The sequence below is a fragment of the Cryptomeria japonica genome, chromosome 7, assembly GCF_030272615.1.
Source record: "Cryptomeria japonica chromosome 7, Sugi_1.0, whole genome shotgun sequence".
Classification (NCBI taxonomy): Eukaryota; Viridiplantae; Streptophyta; class Pinopsida; order Cupressales; family Cupressaceae; genus Cryptomeria; species Cryptomeria japonica.
Genome location: NC_081411.1, coordinates 128,607,601 through 128,624,294, shown reverse-complemented (window position 1 = coordinate 128,624,294; position 16,694 = coordinate 128,607,601). Strand labels below are relative to the sequence as shown.

Here is a 16,694-nt window from a genome sequence, read left to right as displayed (position 1 = left end):
GAGCCCCAACCATTGCACTTATATTTACACTTCCTTCTAGCTAGGTTATTTAGCTACTGAAAACCATTGTTCACCATATCAATTATAGTACCGTGGGAAGAAAAGAACTTTTCAACCAAGGAGTTATCCATAGAGGAGATAATTATGTCCACTATGGAGTCAAGAAGCTTTATAGGAGTTCCTTCACCCATTTCAATAAAATAAAGAATGAAATCACTCACATGTTTGTCTTGAGTTTCATGGGCAAGTGCACCAAGATAGTGAACATAAGGGAGGGTATAAGTGGCCACTTTTTTTTTTAAAATCAGCTAAAATTGAACTTGAAGGAGCAATTTGAGACTCATGCACTAAAAATTTGAAGATAACAAAACAAAAATAATTGTAGTACTTTTAATCTAGTTTTTAAAATACTAAAGTTTTTCAAAAATGGATAAGATTAAGGGGATCAAATATTTCGCTCACACAAAAGTGTTTTTGTTTTTACAGCAAAACATAACATAGTGTCAGGTGTCCATGTAAAAGAAGTTATAGTTTCATTTAGTATTTTGATAGACTCTTTGGTATAAAGATAGTTAAGAGTGAGTACTAGAAGTTGTGTATTTTTTTGTAAGTTTTTTATAAAGTATTTTTTTAATGATTTTTCAAAGTAGATGCATTTTGACAATTAGATGCTTGTTAATGCACATCACATGACTTACACCAAAATAATGAAAATATCAATTTATTTTTTATAAAAGTGTAAAAAATGAAGTGTAGAACAATAATATATAATTTATTTTAAATTTAGATAAGTAGTTCAAAAGTTTTTAAAAAATTGGTACACATATGTCTCTGAGAACCATGGAGACATTGGTAAAATAAATTAAATATTAATATGTAAATGCTGTTAAAATATTAAAAATATTATATTGTTAGAAATCTTAGAAGATGTGTGAAATTACAGTGATAAATTTACAAATACCTAATTGATAATGTGGAAACCTAATGATGAGGAAGTTGAGAAACTGAATTAGAAGAAGAAAACATGTAAAAAAGAAGGAAATGAAGCTCTAAAGCCTAAGGATTGTCATACAAGGAAAACCACATACATGTTATTTGAATTAAAATTCTAGATGTGTTATTTGAAATAAAAACATCTGCATGCTTTTATGAGAGAAAAACATGTACGCATTAGAAAACATACGTGTTATGGTAAAAAAATAAAACATGTATGCATTTTGCTGACATAAAGCTAGAAAAGAAACATGCCTCTAGATGTTGATGAATTGGCCTCCCCTTATTTTTTTTATCAGAATATATACATAAAATATAACATTTAAGTATAAGAAAGATAAAAGACAAGATAAAATATAACTTATAATCTTACTTATACTTTAAGTTATATTTTATGTATATATTGGTAGGATGTTTGAGAATGGTTTCAAATCTCTAGAAGTCATATTTAGATTCTAGATTAAATTAAGAGATGTTATAAATTTTTAAACTCGGTCAAATTTTAGTTATTAGTAGTCTCCTATAATAATTCTCTTGTCATCTCTCTATTTCATGCTCATTGGATTTCCCAAGCTCTAGACCTATCAACTTTCCTCTTTCCTTCATCTCCCTATCTAGCTCTCTCTATCTCACTCTCTCCTCTCTCCCCAAGCTCTAGAGATTATTATTTATTATAATTATTCAATTTTTAATAATAACTAAGCTCCTATTATCATTCTCTCTCTCTCTCTCTCTATGTGTGTGTGTGTGTGTGTGTGTCCCTCTCTCACCATCCTTGTCTCCCTCGATCTCTAGACCTATCTCTCTTCCTATCACTCTCCCTCCCCTCTCTCTCACTGATTTCTCTATCTCACTCTCCTCTCCCCCCAAGATCTAAATTTATTTCTCTCACAAGCCTACTTTTTATCACCTCTCTTCTCTACCTACCTCACACACATTCCCCACCTCTCTATATCACTACTCTCTCTCCCTCCCCATTTCTGGCCCCCCCCCTCTCTCTCTCAACATTTTTCTCTATACTTACCTCTATCTCCCCTCTCCCTCTCTCTACTTACCTCTACATCCCTCCATCCCCACCTCTATTTATCTACATAAAAATCCGTCTCCCTATCTCCTTGTCTCTCTCCCTGCCCTCCCTCCCTCTTTCTCTATTTCTCTTTATCTCACTCTTTGTCTTCCTATATCTTTATACATATCTCTCTCCCTATCACTCTCACTCTATTCTATTTATCCCTCTATCTCTCCCTCTCCTCTCCATCCCATGATGTAGACTTCCCTCTCTCTCTCTCTCTCTCTCTCTCTCTCTCTCTCTCTCTCTCTCTCTCTCTCTCTCTCTCTCAACATGCCTACATCTCACTCCCTCTATTTTTCTACATATCTATTCTTTCCTCCTTCCCTCATCCCCTCATCTCTCTCTCTCTCTTTCTATCTCTTCTTATATCCAGCTCTTCTCTCTTACTCTCTATACATACCTCTTCCCCCTTCCCTACCTAGATCTCTATTTTTCTAAATAAGTCTCCCTCACACCCTCTCTCTTTATACCTACATCCCTCCCTCCTTCCCTCTCTCCTCTTCTCTATACATCTATCTATGTCTACTCTCTATCTCCCCTCTCCCTTTCTCTATTTATCTCCTCTCTCTCTCCATCCATCTATCTTACCTATTATTCTCTTTTTCTCCTCTCTCCCTCTCTCTACCTACTTTTTTTTCTATCCCTCTACTTTTATCTCCCTTTATTTTCTAGCTACCTCTACCTCCATTTCTCTCCTTCCCTCCCTCCTTACCTCTTCATACTCTTTCTCTCACTCTAACTACTTGTTTCTATCTACCTTCCCTCACTCCAACTCTCCCATCCACTTCTATGTATCTCACCTTTATCTATCTCTCTTCTTCCCTCTCCATTTCTCTCTTTCTATTTCCCCCCTCTCAACTTATCACTATCTCCCCTCTCCCTTTCTCTTTCCTTATATATATCTTCCTCCTTACAATACTTCTATTTATATCCCTCCCTCTATCTCTTGTACTCTCCCTTGCCACTTCTATCAATCTTACCTCTCTCCTACTCTCCCTCCCTACTGCTTATTTCTCCACCTACATCTCTCTCCCTCCTTAGTACCTCTTTCTCAACCTACACATCTCTCCCACTTGGTCTCTCATCACTCTATCCTCCTCTAGTTGTCTCACCTCTCTACCTCTCTCCCTCCATTCCTCTCTATTGATCCTCCCCTTTACCCCTTCCTCTCTTCTCTCTCTTACCTATGTATTATTCGACTCTCCCTACCTCCCTCCCTATCTCATTACACACATTTCTCACTCCCCAATATATATATCACCTCTCTCTCTCTCTCTCTCTCTCTCTCTCTCTCTCTCTCTCTCTCTCTCTCTCTCTCTCTCTCTCTCTCTCTCTCTCTCTCTCTCTCTCTCTCTCTCTCTCTCTCTCTCTCTCTCTCTCTCTCTCTCTCTCTTTCTCTCCCCCCTATAGATGGATAATTAGAGAGACAAAGAGAGGGAAGATGATATAGGTGTAGGAATAAAGGGAGAGGGGGGAAGGAAGATTTATGTAGAGAAATAAAGGTAGGTAGGGAAGGAGGGAGATGAATTTATAGAGAAATGAAAAGGGGAGATAGATATAAGTAGAGATGGAAGGGTAGAGAGAGGAAGGAAGGGGAGAAGGAGATCTATGTAGAAAAATAGAGGAATAAAGCAAGAGGGAGGTATGTAGAGAGAGAGAGTGGGGTTACAAGATAGTTTTATATAATGGGGTCGAGAGGAGAGAGAGAGATACAGAGAAGTAGAGAGGGGAGAGAGGGAAAGTGAGAGGGAGAGAGGGAAAGTGAGAGGGAGAGAGATAGGTATAAAGCCTAGGGGAGACAAAGAGAAATATATAGGAAAGGAGGGAGTGAGAGAGAGGGGGATTTATATAGATAAATAGAGGTATGGAGGGATGAAGGTAGAGGTATGTTGAGAGAGGTATGTGGAGAGAGGTGTGTGGAGAGAGGGATAGCGGAGATATAAGTAAGTAGTGAGGGAAAGAGAGTGAGTGAGATAAGTAGAGAGGGAGCATGAGAGGGTGGGACATAAAGAAAGGGAGAGAGACGGAGAGGTATGTAGAGAATTAGAGATAGGGATGAAGGGAGGGTATGTATATATGGAGGGGGAGAGAGGAAATGGAGATAAGTAGAGAGGGAAGGAGAGAGAGAGAGATCTGGAGTGAGAGAGGTGAGGTAGAGAGGATAGAATTTATTTGAGGTAGGTGGAGAATAGAGGGGAGATACAGAGAGGAGTGAGAGAGATAGGTTTAGAGATTAGGGAGAGGAGAGAGTGAGATAAAGATATGAGGGAGAGAAGGGGGAGGGAGAGTGATAGGAAGAGAGATAGGTCTAGATATTGATGGTGATAAAGAGAGTTAAATAGATATATAGAGAGAGGATGATAATGGGAGCTTAATGACTATTGAAATTTAACTATCTAATAAATTATAAGATCTAGATCTTGGTGAGAGAGGAGAGAATGAGATAGAGAGAGGTAGAGAGGGAGGAGAAGGAGAGATATTGTAAAATAGATAGGTCTAGATCTTGGGGGAGACATAAAGCATGGGATACAAATAGAAGGAGAATGATGACATGAGCAACTGATTACTAAAATTTGACTATCTAAAAAATTGGGTATTCTAAATTCTAGAATCTTCATTTTGACTCCTAGATTTGAAACCATTGTCAAACATCCTACCAATATATACATAAAATAAATATAGCTTATACTTGAATACTATATTTTATGTATATATCTTAATGAATAAAAGCTAAAGGAAGGTCCCAGGCATTAGCATCTAGGGACATGTTCCCTTTTTAGGTTTATGTCAACAAAATACATACGTGTTTTCCTTGTTTACCATATCATGTACATGTTATAATTTGTGTGTGTCTTTTTCTCATATAAAAGTGTGTACATGTTTTTATTTTATATAAAATTTACATGTTTTTAATTAAAATAACACGTATGCATTTTGGCTCATATTTTTTTAGCCTTAGCATGTACGTGGTTTTTGAATTTATCAAAAAACACGTACAGATTTCATCCTTTTTAGACATTTTGCTTTTGCTAGTGGACACTTTTTTGTTCACCATATTGGTGTGCACATCCCTTAATCCACAAGGATTCTTTTGTAGGCTTTGGGATTTAGAATGCCTAAGGGATTCATGTGAAGCAAGGGCCATTCAAAATAATTATCAACAATGATAAGGAATGCATCATGGACCATAGGGACTTGGGGGTTATCTAAGGAACAAATTTCATGTATAGGGTAATCATGCGAAATTGCAGCATTCATAGGGGACACATGAGGTTTGGGGGAAAACCCCTCCCCCCACCCCATTGTCCTATACCATGTGCAAACAAGATTCAAACTCGAAATGGGTGAGAAAATTGTTGAGCTATAGGCATGCAGTTTCAATGTTAATCTATATATACATTCAAGTAATTATTTGTTTCTATCAAGATAGGTATTATACTATATGTTGTTAATTTATTTAAAAAATATTTACAAATGTAATTTCAAATACTTGTGATGTTCTTTTCTTCTATAACAATAAAGTAATGAAATCACAGAGCAATTAATAGCAACATTAAATGATATAATTTTTTAGATTTATAATTTTTTTTTAGGCTTCTTAATCTAGATGTTTGAAATATTAAATAGATCCTAATATAATTATATGATTCATAGCTAATTATAGGTTTTTCAAAGTTCATTTTCATTAATAAAATAACATACTTCAAATTTTAATTTCTCTTAGACTTTTTAATCAACAAAGATGTTTGATATTTACCATGTAACACATACATAGAGAGATATATGCATGCATGCATGCATAAAACACCTATCCATTCACATGAATTGCGAAGATCTCGATGTTTCGAGAGCTGAAAAAAAAGAAAAATTAAAATTCTAAGATAAAGTTCAAATTTTTGTTGTACATGTTAGTATATCCTAATCTCTCTAGAATGGTTCTATGCTTTATATTATAAAAATGTATACAAAATGAAAATGTGGATAAATATTTTTATATTATTTTTACACAAACAAAAGAACTTTATAATTGAGTAGGTTTCAAAAGTTATGAATGTAATCCAATTTCATTTTTGTTAAGCATTTAAGTATAGTAATATTTTTTTATCTAGAAGATTAAAATTAGTTTTGATTAAGGTAAGAAAGGGTTTTGAAAGGGTCTAAACTCTTTTACAAGAAGAAAGATTAAGGAATAGGAACAACAAGACAACAAAAGAACAGGACTTTACAAAACCATACATACAACCATCCAAAATTAGGATGGTTTATAAAGTTGTTCTTAAATTATTTGCTTAACCATAATAAATTGTTTACTAAAATTGATTTGTTAAAAAAAAACATTTTAAATTTATTAAAATGTTTACATAAATAATAACTAAAAGCAATGTTTGCTAATCTTTTAAATGATGATTACTATGTAACAATACATAGTACTTTCAAAAATGTTTTTACATAATTGCAATAATTGTAAAAAAATGGTACTTGTACTTAATTATTATCATTTATACTTTTAATGGTAGAATCAAATTAAAGTTGATTTTTATTTTTTAAAGTACGAGAGTCTATTGGTTAATGTTATAGCTAGAATGTAGAGGTCAGTGTGATCTAGTAGACATTAAAAAATAAAATCAGATTCATATGAATAATTATTTTCATGTAATAAATTTTTATTTATTTTGCTTATATAAGAAACCCTAATATAATAAAAGTTTAGAAGATATTTATAATAAAAATAAATAATTATATATAAATTAATAATTGTGAAGGATTATGGAGAACTGATTTGATCGATGCATTTATCTGATATGTGGAGCCATTCATTCATAACAAAATGTCAATAAGAACAAAAGATTGCAACCTAATAGAAAATTTAATATTAATAATCAATTCCCACAACATTCGACATATTCCTGCACAAAAAGATTTTATACATTTCTTTTCCCTTGCAGTTGGAAATTCAGACTAGATGCAAAGTTGCAATAAAGCATGATGTGAAAGCTTGGGTGGTATGCAAGAATATTGTGCAAGTTTCATATAATGGCCGGCCGGTGGAAGACCATATTCAACATGAATCAATCTCCACATTAACAACATTTGTCTTTCGGTTTGGGGCATCCTCTTCCTTCACTTGTACTTTGCCCCACAGCACAGCATAAAGACCTCCTACTATCACAACTCCTCCCACCATGCTGCATATTGCATTGCATTAACAATTCACATTAAATCCTAATATGGGTTGTGAAGATAAGCTCCAAATTCTATAGTTGAATCTCTATAATTCAATTTTATTGTTCTTAATTTGATTTGATTTATGGAGTGCTAAAGACACACCTGCCCAAGTAAATGCTCTCTGAGAGAATAAAGGATCCCATGATTGCTACTATTACCATTGTAAGTGGACTGAATGCAGTGACAAATACAGGTCCTTTCAAGCGCATGCACACACCTTGAACATAATATGCAAGTCCAGAAGCTACAATTCCCTGAAAAAATAATTTGGAACATTGACAAAATCATTTTTTATTATGTTAAAAGAAATAGAATTTGTAGAACTGATATAAATAATAGATTCTTTTAGTTAGGGACACTGTTTTACAATTCAAGAAGTAGTGTATATGATTGTTTTTGGTTTTGATTGTCTATGTTTTGTATTATCATTTGGGATCATAGAGTAATTAGTATTTTGGATGATCAGAAGCAAAAATATTTTTATAATTTTTTAAGTTTTTCTATATGTTAGTAATTATCATTTTTGAAGGCCTTCTAGGCATTTTTAGCCCTTGAAAGTTTGGCCTGTCCTTTAGAATGTTGCCGTAGGCATGTTCTTTCAGGACTTCGCCTCCAACTCTTGGAGACCTTTCCAAAGGTCAGAAAGAGTTGAAGGAAAAGTCCTGAAAGAACCTGCCTATGGCAACGTTCTAAAGGACAGGCCAAACTTTCAAGAACTAAAAATGCCTCCAAGGCCTTCAAAAATGACAATTACTAACGTATAGAAAAATTAAAAAAAATATTAAAATATTTTTCCACTGTTTCAGATTTGCTTCTGATCATTGGATGACAGAATGATCAATATTTTGAACCATATTCTATATTGATTTTTTATGTTCTGTAATTCACATTTCCCATCATAAAATATGATTCAAAATATCGATTATTCTGTCATCCAAAATACTAATTATTCTATGATCTCAAATAATGATACAAAACATGCACAATCAAAACCCAAAACGATCATATACAATAAATTCCTCTTATTAATTAAAAAAAACAACTCATCCTAAAACTTACTGAATAAACTACAGTAAGAAGGTTCATGTCCCATCTTAGTGCCCACACTGATGGATCGCGTTCTATAGCTATGGTAACTACAAGTGACTGTAATGTTCCCAAGAAGCAGATTAATGTGGTAAGGAAAAGCTGAGCAGAATACTTCTTCAAAACAGCTGCCTGCACAATCAAACAAAATGTCTATTTTCAAACTATTCATTCGATCTAAAGTACACGTTCTAAGTTTTAATTTGTTTAAATAATTCATTTGAAATCATGTTCATCTTTTCAATAAAAGCCACCTATTAATACAATTTAAAATAAACCATTCAAAAAAAACCTCAAAAGTTAAAACATATTGGAATATTAAATAATATGAATTATGGGATCCATGGGAGTCACCTGTAGAACAAAAAAGGCAGCCCAGGCCAGACATGAAGCAACTAACAACAGGGAACCTTGAATCCATTCTCTGCTGGTAGTGGTAGGTTTTGCAGATGTTTGGTTATGGTTGGGAGTATGAGGATGAGGCTGAAAAATGGGAGGACCTTTGTATAATGTCATCACCATTGCTCCCCCAACACACACAACTGTTCCCACTATCTTTACTTGGCTACGTATATCTGCAATACTTACTTTTTCCATCCTGTAAATTAAACATAAGCTTATTTATAAACATCAATTTTCATTGGATATTAAACTTAGAATTGCTACTGTGCCAATATGAAAAAAGTAACAAACAATTTAGTATGTCTCTGTCAATGATATTAAACTTAGAATTGTTATTATGTCAATAAGAAAAAAGGAACGAACACTTCAACATGTCTTTGTCAGAAACAAATTCAGAATAAGATGCTTTTCCTCCCTTTCATATAGGATACTAATTTTATTTTGAGAAAATAAGATGCTTTTCCTCCCTTTAATATAGGTTAGTAATTTTATAAGAGAAAAGAATAAATTGATACTTTGTTAAAGTAAAGTATTGTAAACAAATTTAATTTTAAAATTTATTGGAATAAAAAGAATTATTGTGGGGTTTCAAATGCTTTCAACAAAATGGAATAATAAAAGTTTTTGTTTTTATAAAAGTTATTTAATATTCAATTAAATTTTTTTAAAAAATAAAATATATTTTTTTAAAAACTGATTTTATATTTAAATATTTATGTTAGGAGTTTTATAATATGAATTTAATTTGTGAAAATTCTAACTTTAAAGTATATTATTATATTTATAATATAAATTTGAACAATTAAGATTAATTAGTATAAAATTCTAATCATTAAATTTAAAAAACAATTTATTTGATTTTTTTTCTTTTAAAATATACTTTATAAAAGAAATCTAATATATGTATAACAATTTTTTTCAAGTTATATATCTTAATTCTTTTTAATTAATCATTGCAGTTTCTTTTTCATTATGGATCTAAAGAACAAAATATTTTATTTTAAATTTTAAAACTTTATTAACATGAAACGAATTTATGCTTTATACTTAATCAATCAAAATAATAATAATATTTTTTATATATTCTATTCAATTAAATCATTTAATATAACTTTCATAATCCAAAGTGAATGATTTGAAAACCTATATTAACTATATTTTATTCGATGGTGTTCAAGAAAACATTATTATGATTTTTGGAACAAGGGACTCCTAAACAAGGCCCTGGATAATAAAAAGCATATTACAGAAAAAAACATAAAAACATAATTAACATAAAATTTGCACAATATATATAAAAATTTCTGAAACTATGGAGCTCAACCCAAAAAATCATATCAAATAAATGGCTTCCATTGATTTTCAGCTTCATATATATAAAAGGAATAAAAGTGAAGAAATACCTAATCAGAACAGCCAAAACAAAGGTCATAGCTGGTAGCACATTGTCAATTGCACAAGCCAAAGTTGGTGAAGTGAGTTTTAAACCAGCATAGTATAAATTTTGATCAATGACAGGCCTGCACAAATAAAATAAAATAACTAATAAAATCCCAAACATGTATTCCTAATATGATAAACAACCCATAGAAATTCAAGAAACACATACCCCAACAAACCCAGAGCAAAAATCTGACAGAACACCCAAAAAGTGAGCTTGGGATAGATTTTTCTGCAACAAATTACAATACAAATGTTATCTCCAGTGCAGATTATAACTTTTAACAGAAGTCCAACTATGCAGTCATATATTTTGACGAAGATACATGTATAATAAAGTGTATGGAGAGATGTGTCCTTTATATTTATGATAAAATATATGACTGCATAGCCAGTTCATGATAGAATTAGGTGCAGTACCTTTCTAGAACATATGCAAAAGGAGCCATGACCACAGTAGCAATGGCATGTCTGTAAACTACAAGAACATAGTGACTCATCCCTCTGTTGAGAGAAACCTTTGTGATTATATTCATGCCTGCATATCCAAACTGCAATGATACCATTGCAATATATGGTTTCCATTTCTCAAAAGCATGGACCAATCCACTTCTTGATAGCCCTGCATCATTGTTATTATTAATACCATCCTTTGCCATTTATAACAAAATGCAAAGTGCTCTTCTGCCTGCTTGCAAGTCTGTCAGCACAAAAAGGAAAGTTTAATGGATGACAGAGAAAAAGGTAGATATATAGATGTTCAGAGCATTCTTAGACAAATATTTTAAATAGTGGGTAAGATGACATGTTTCATTTCCTGCCACAAAACACTAAAGAAACAATTAATTGTTGACCAACATGAATTGGATCCAAGTCACTCATCCATTATATCCTGTACTATATATCCTTTCTCTAAAAGATGAAATACCTTTGATCAATGAATATCATGTAAAGTGGAGTGTGTTACATTTATGATGAGACCACTCTAAATTATAGGAGGAATTACAAAGACGGCTCTCATGTGGATGGATGGAATGCATAGAGCTTGAAATGCAAGGAAGCTTAGTGGTTGAGGAGTCCACAAAGAACATTATTCTCCTTAGTGGGATTTGAGTAAGTGATAAGACATGGAGAATTGGATCTTGAAAAAATTCATATAACTGTCTAATACAAATCTTCTGCAAGATAAAGTTGATAATGCTGATTCATTTTGTTACAATTACAACAAATGGCTATTAAGGAAAATTGCTTTCGCAAAGCAAATGGATCAGAATAAGATATACAGAAACTTCTAATCCATGAAAAGGAAACAGATTTTATGGATTTAAAGCTTGGCCATGAATTAGGTTTTATTCCAAAAACTTATTCCTTGCTGTACAATGTTTGGACAAACGTATTTGTGAAATGACAACATAGACCTTTTTGTTATCTACATACGAATCGCTTTAATTAGTTCCTTTCTTACTGTACATTCGGAGGTTCTCTGTTTTTTTAATTTGTAACTTAACATTTTTTAAACCCACAAATAAGGACGGTCCTTTATAAATGTATAAAATGATACCAAAAATACCACATATTGGTTTAAAAAAAACAAAAAACAAATACACTGACAATATTAATTAAAGGTGAAAAAATTTACATACAAAAAAAGGTAAAAAAGTTCATGGTTATAAAGCTAAAAGTGAACTTGATGTTTTGATTAATAAAAGAAGGATAGGCCTGTATTGTTACCTATTCAAAATGTGACACCAAGAGCGCATGAGGAATGTGCAACCAGTGAGAAAACCCCCTACCACAATGGAGAAAACGCCCAGCAGGGAAACCTGAAAGGCAACCATGGAACTAAAATTAGCAAAAACAAAAAGAGACTGAAACCCACAAAAAATAAGAACAACCACCCAGTAGAGGCACAAAGGAATGGCCAACTACATGGGCGAACATTTTTCCTACCAATCCTTGCACAAACTTAACACTTTATCATAAAATGACACATTTTTGCTTGAACTAATTCCAAAGCCAGAGGATACCAATGTGAAATTAGGAGTGCTTTTCACCAGAGACATTGTGGGGCCCAAGCTTGCAACCAGGGCCTTTGTGCATTTATATTTCTTCTCCCTTTTTCTATCCATGTTAACCTAGATAGATTGGATATCCTGCAAGGAGGCATTGTGCATATTGGTCGCATTCCTGCAAGTATTATTAACTTTCTCAAATTTCTTCTTGAGGGCCTCCTTGGGTTTCTTTACCTCTTCTAGCTCAATTTTGGTTCCTACCATTTTGAGTATGCCGTCCAAATCTTCAATCTTCCCACTCACCTTATCCCACTACCCCATGAGGCCAACTCATTCGTAGATTTCCACACTCTGTCTTCATCTAAATCATCCAACTAGGTGTTATCCCTAGCTTAACCCTCAACTGTTGCCTCTAACCAAATAATTTTTTGATAGCAACATTCATTTGCCCAAATAGCCACTTTAATAGGTCATCCTGCCTTACACATTATCATGCAAGTCCTTCACAATTTTAGTAAGGATTGAATAAAACTCAAGGGTTGGTGTTTGCAGAGGGGGGAGGGTTTGTGGGGGGAAGGCTAGGGTTAGCATCAACATTAGCAGTATTGGTAGGGGACCAATATGACCCCTTTGTTTTTGAGGAGTCCAACTCATTTGAAGAAATATAATTAGAACCCAAGTCCTCAAAAATCTTCACATTCTTGACTGTCTTAAGCAGGGTTTCCACATCATGGTCCTTTTTAGTGGTGGCAATGGCTTTAAATTTTTCCATATGCATAGGGTTTTTTCTAGTGGGAAGTTTTCAACCCAAGTGTGACACTTCACTAGAAATGGAGGGAGTGACAATGAGATCAACACATAAGTTGGGGTCATAAGTGGACCCGATCTCAGTAGTGGGGATCCCACTCGAGGGGATCAAGGCTTAGTGAAAATTATATAGGTTACAGATGAGGCCCCTGGTAAAAAGAGGGTTTATGCTTAACACTCGCTTTAAAAATAGATTGTGACAAAGTGGACAAAACCCACTAGGGAAAATTCAATCTTACCTCATGGAGAAGGTGATTCAACATGGGGAAAATTTGTAGGTGGAATCCCCACTTCCTTCTATCCAGAGTGAATTACTTCATGAGGAAAGGTTCACCTGATGAGAAATTAATGTTATCATGGTATTTTCTAAACTTTGTATTGGAATATGTGAAAAATTGATACATAGCACACTCAAAATTATGAGATTTTTTTTCATAATTTAAGAAAACAAGTTTGTGGGTATTATAATGCCAATCAAACCCTTTGGGTTGGATTCTCAGGGAATGTCCAACCAAAAGGATTGAAAATTCCAAATGAACACCATAATGTAATTGTGTTATAACACACTTCAATTATATAAATGCATTCAAATAATGAAAGTGCTCACATATGTGTGAAGGAACATCATCTCTCCCTTACTTTCTCTCTCTATATCCCACACTTTCATATCTTTCTCTCATTCCTATATGTCTCCCTCCCTCCTTCCATATGTATCTCTGTTTGTTCTCTTTGTTCTCTCTTTCAGTTGTTAAATCTTCCTCCCACCCTATACCTTATTAGGTTGTTACTTCTCTCTTCCACCCTCTCTCTAGGTTGTTACCTCTCCCTTACTCCTTCCATCTCCACCAATACTCATCTCTCTATTTATTTCCCTCTCCCGCTATTCTCTCTCACCTCTCTCTTCGTCCACTCCTTAGGTCTCTCCCATCACTCCTTCTCATTCTCTCTAGCTCCCCTACCTCCTTACCCCCATCTATCTCTCCATCTCTCCCTCTCTCTCCTTCTATCTCTATTTATTATTCTCTCTCCTTGTCTCTCTTCCTTCTCTAGGTCATTACTCCCCCCCTCTCTCTCTCTCTCCATCCCTCACTCCCTCTTTACCTCTCTACCTCCCCTTTCTCTCTCAATACCCAACTCTCCCTCCCCTTCTGGGTCTCTTACCTCTCTCTCCCTCTAGGTATCTCACCTCTCCATCTATCCCTTCTCTAGGTCTCTGCCTCTCTCCCTTTCCCTCTCTCTCCCTCCTTACTCATCAGATGATCTTTCAGCTCCCTTACATCCACCACCCTTACATCCACCACAACTTATGACATGATCTTGGATGTACACAATGCCATACAATTTCATCATCATGCCTTAAATCAAATTGGTTAGCCCAAAATATGCATTCTTGAATGAATAACAACTAGACCAACATATGTCATTCATGTCTTCATCAACACCACTTGAGACAAAAACTACTCATTCCATTCTACTGGGGCTAGTGCAATGATCTCGAACCTCATTGTCTTAGATAACCTACAAGTGTCTATTAGCCTTCATACCGGTAACATCCTACACATACCGATTTCCTGTACCAGTCCTTCATCACTACCAAAGCTCCTTCCTATAGCTCCTGTCATTTTGTGTCACTCTGCATCTGATTTCAATTATTAATATCCATCCATTGACACAACAGTACTGATCCATCTTTCATTTGTAGGTGTGTAGCCAATGCCACCACTACACACATATAGTCTCATTTTCTTCCTTCATACCGACAACAACTTGTTCTTCCACGTGTCCTTCTTCACTTAGGAGATGAATGATAAGTTCAATTTATTACTCCTGCATCTCCTTTAAGCCTTAGGAGATATCACCCGTGCATTGAATGGACAATGCCGGTCCATGGTTGCATCCTCTTGCTTCTTCCTCCATACCTACTTGGTCTCATTCTTCTTCCCATTTTCAGTCTTGGGAGCAGGTCTTACCTTCTTTTGTAGATTGGCCCTTTCTCTACTTGATTCTTCCACATGACTAGGAGTAGTGCTATAGTAGCACACAAAATCCATCCCAACTTCATGATTGGGGAAGCTTCTCACATACCGGTTTGACTATCTTCTTCTGGTCATGTTGTTGTGACTGCTGGCAATTGAAACTAGTGGGCCCCTTGATGCTACATGGACATTTCTCATTTGGTTCCATGTAGGTCTCTGTCTTTCATATGCTCTATATCCATTGCTATGTTGAGCATAGCTGCTATGCCAGCTTCAATGTGACTGCAAGTCATTCTTCCTTCATTCACGACTTCTATGGTCTGATCTATTATAGTTATAACAAATACTATTTGCATAATTGGAAGAAGGGATATCTATGTATCTACTCCTTGATACGTTTTTCTTATATGCATGATTTTTATGAGATCCTAGATTGTTCCTTCTAGATCCATTTCTATTTTCTCTCGCCCTATGGCCATAGCCATTACATGCAAAACACTAACCAGTAAAGGATGGCATATGACTTACAAATTTATTCTGCCATGCATGGAGATATCCTATCGGTCTGGGATCTTCATTTCTCCTTCTCTGATGATGGATCCTGGGTTGTTCATGCTGAATAGTTCTTCCATCTAAATAGTTTGTCTTCCACATATGTCTTGTCTTGTCGGTAGTAGAATTCCTTTGTCCTCTTCCAATAGGAGGTCTTCCCTGTTGTCTTCCTCTATTGCTTCTTCTAGTGAAGCTGTCTTTTGCCATCTTCCCTTTTCCTCTAGGATCTGAATTGTTCCTCCTTCTTACCATTCTTCATTCTTGTCTGAATGTATTCACCAGTTGTGGTTAGATCTACCTTCTTCTGGGGAATATTCTGGTCAGTGAAGGTATGAGCCTTGTTTTCTCCATTTGAGGAGACAAACATAATGTCATTCCGGGGAACATTCTTGTTGGTGGAGCATTCACCGACACCACCTCCTATTCCTTTAGTGCCCTTGGCATGCTTTTTCTTTTTCAACATTTTATCCAAGGCATCACTATTGCCATAAAACTGTATTCTTCCCTTGAGCTCATCATGACATTTCTCAAGGTCATTTTGGAGAATCTCCATTTCTCCAACCAATTGCTGACATTGTTTATCTTTTACTTCTATCTCAGATGCTAGATCATTGCACCGACACACCTTAGTGATTTTTTATTGAGTCTCTAACTCTAAGATACATTTCTCAAATTCTTCATGGCATTTAATCAATCGGTTCTACTCCATAATAGAAGAATTCTTGAATAGCTTGTATTCATTTCTTACTCGAGTGAGTTCTTCAAGTGCATTTACAGGCTCTCCTTCAAGATCAACTTCTTCTTCCTCTTCTTCTTCACCTTCACTATCACTACCAAACACATCTTGCCGGTAGGAGTGATCTGCATGATCATTCTCAAATGTGTGCCTCTCGTCTTCTGATTCTTGAGCCATGAAGAGGTGGGTTCCTTCATCATCATTGTTGTGGCTACTAGCAGATCTGCCTTTATCATCTGTAGATACATAAGATAAATTTCTCATTCTGTCTTCACAAACTGGTTTTGTAGTAGTAGGCTCATTTCCATAGAACTTCTCCAGTCTATCCCATAAGCTTTTTACCAATCTACATATATCCACCTATGAGGAGGTATCATCTGATAACCCATAGA

At 34.7% G+C, this 16,694-nt stretch overlaps 1 protein-coding gene across 1 annotated transcript; it reads right to left on the bottom strand.

The window, feature by feature from the left end:
- Nucleotides 1–6,913: 6,913 nt before the first annotated feature.
- On the bottom strand, nucleotides 6,914–10,937 carry LOC131072305 (WAT1-related protein At5g07050). Its single transcript, XM_058008451.2, has 7 exons — nucleotides 10,640–10,937; nucleotides 10,389–10,451; nucleotides 10,183–10,299; nucleotides 8,732–8,975; nucleotides 8,351–8,509; nucleotides 7,394–7,545; nucleotides 6,914–7,251 (listed from the first exon to the last, which is right to left on the bottom strand). The coding sequence occupies exons 1-7, from the start codon at nucleotides 10,876–10,878 to the stop codon at nucleotides 7,125–7,127; spliced, it is 1,101 nt and encodes a 366-aa protein (XP_057864434.2). The 5' UTR covers nucleotides 10,879–10,937; the 3' UTR covers nucleotides 6,914–7,124.
- Nucleotides 10,938–16,694: the final 5,757 nt, after the last annotated feature.

Bases quoted from the DNA above. Each gene is read 5' to 3' on its own strand.
- LOC131072305 (XM_058008451.2), bottom strand. From the start codon at position 10,878: ATGGCAAAGGATGGTATTAATAATAACAATGATGCAGGGCTATCAAGA. The intron at 8,976-10,182 runs GTATTTCTTCAC...TTTAATTTACAG, and splicing joins GTTTTGGCTGTTCTGATTAG to GATGGAAAAAGTAAGTATTG. The intron at 7,252-7,393 runs GTGTGTCTTTAG...TGCAATATGCAG, and splicing joins GAGAGCATTTACTTGGGCAG to CATGGTGGGAGGAGTTGTGA.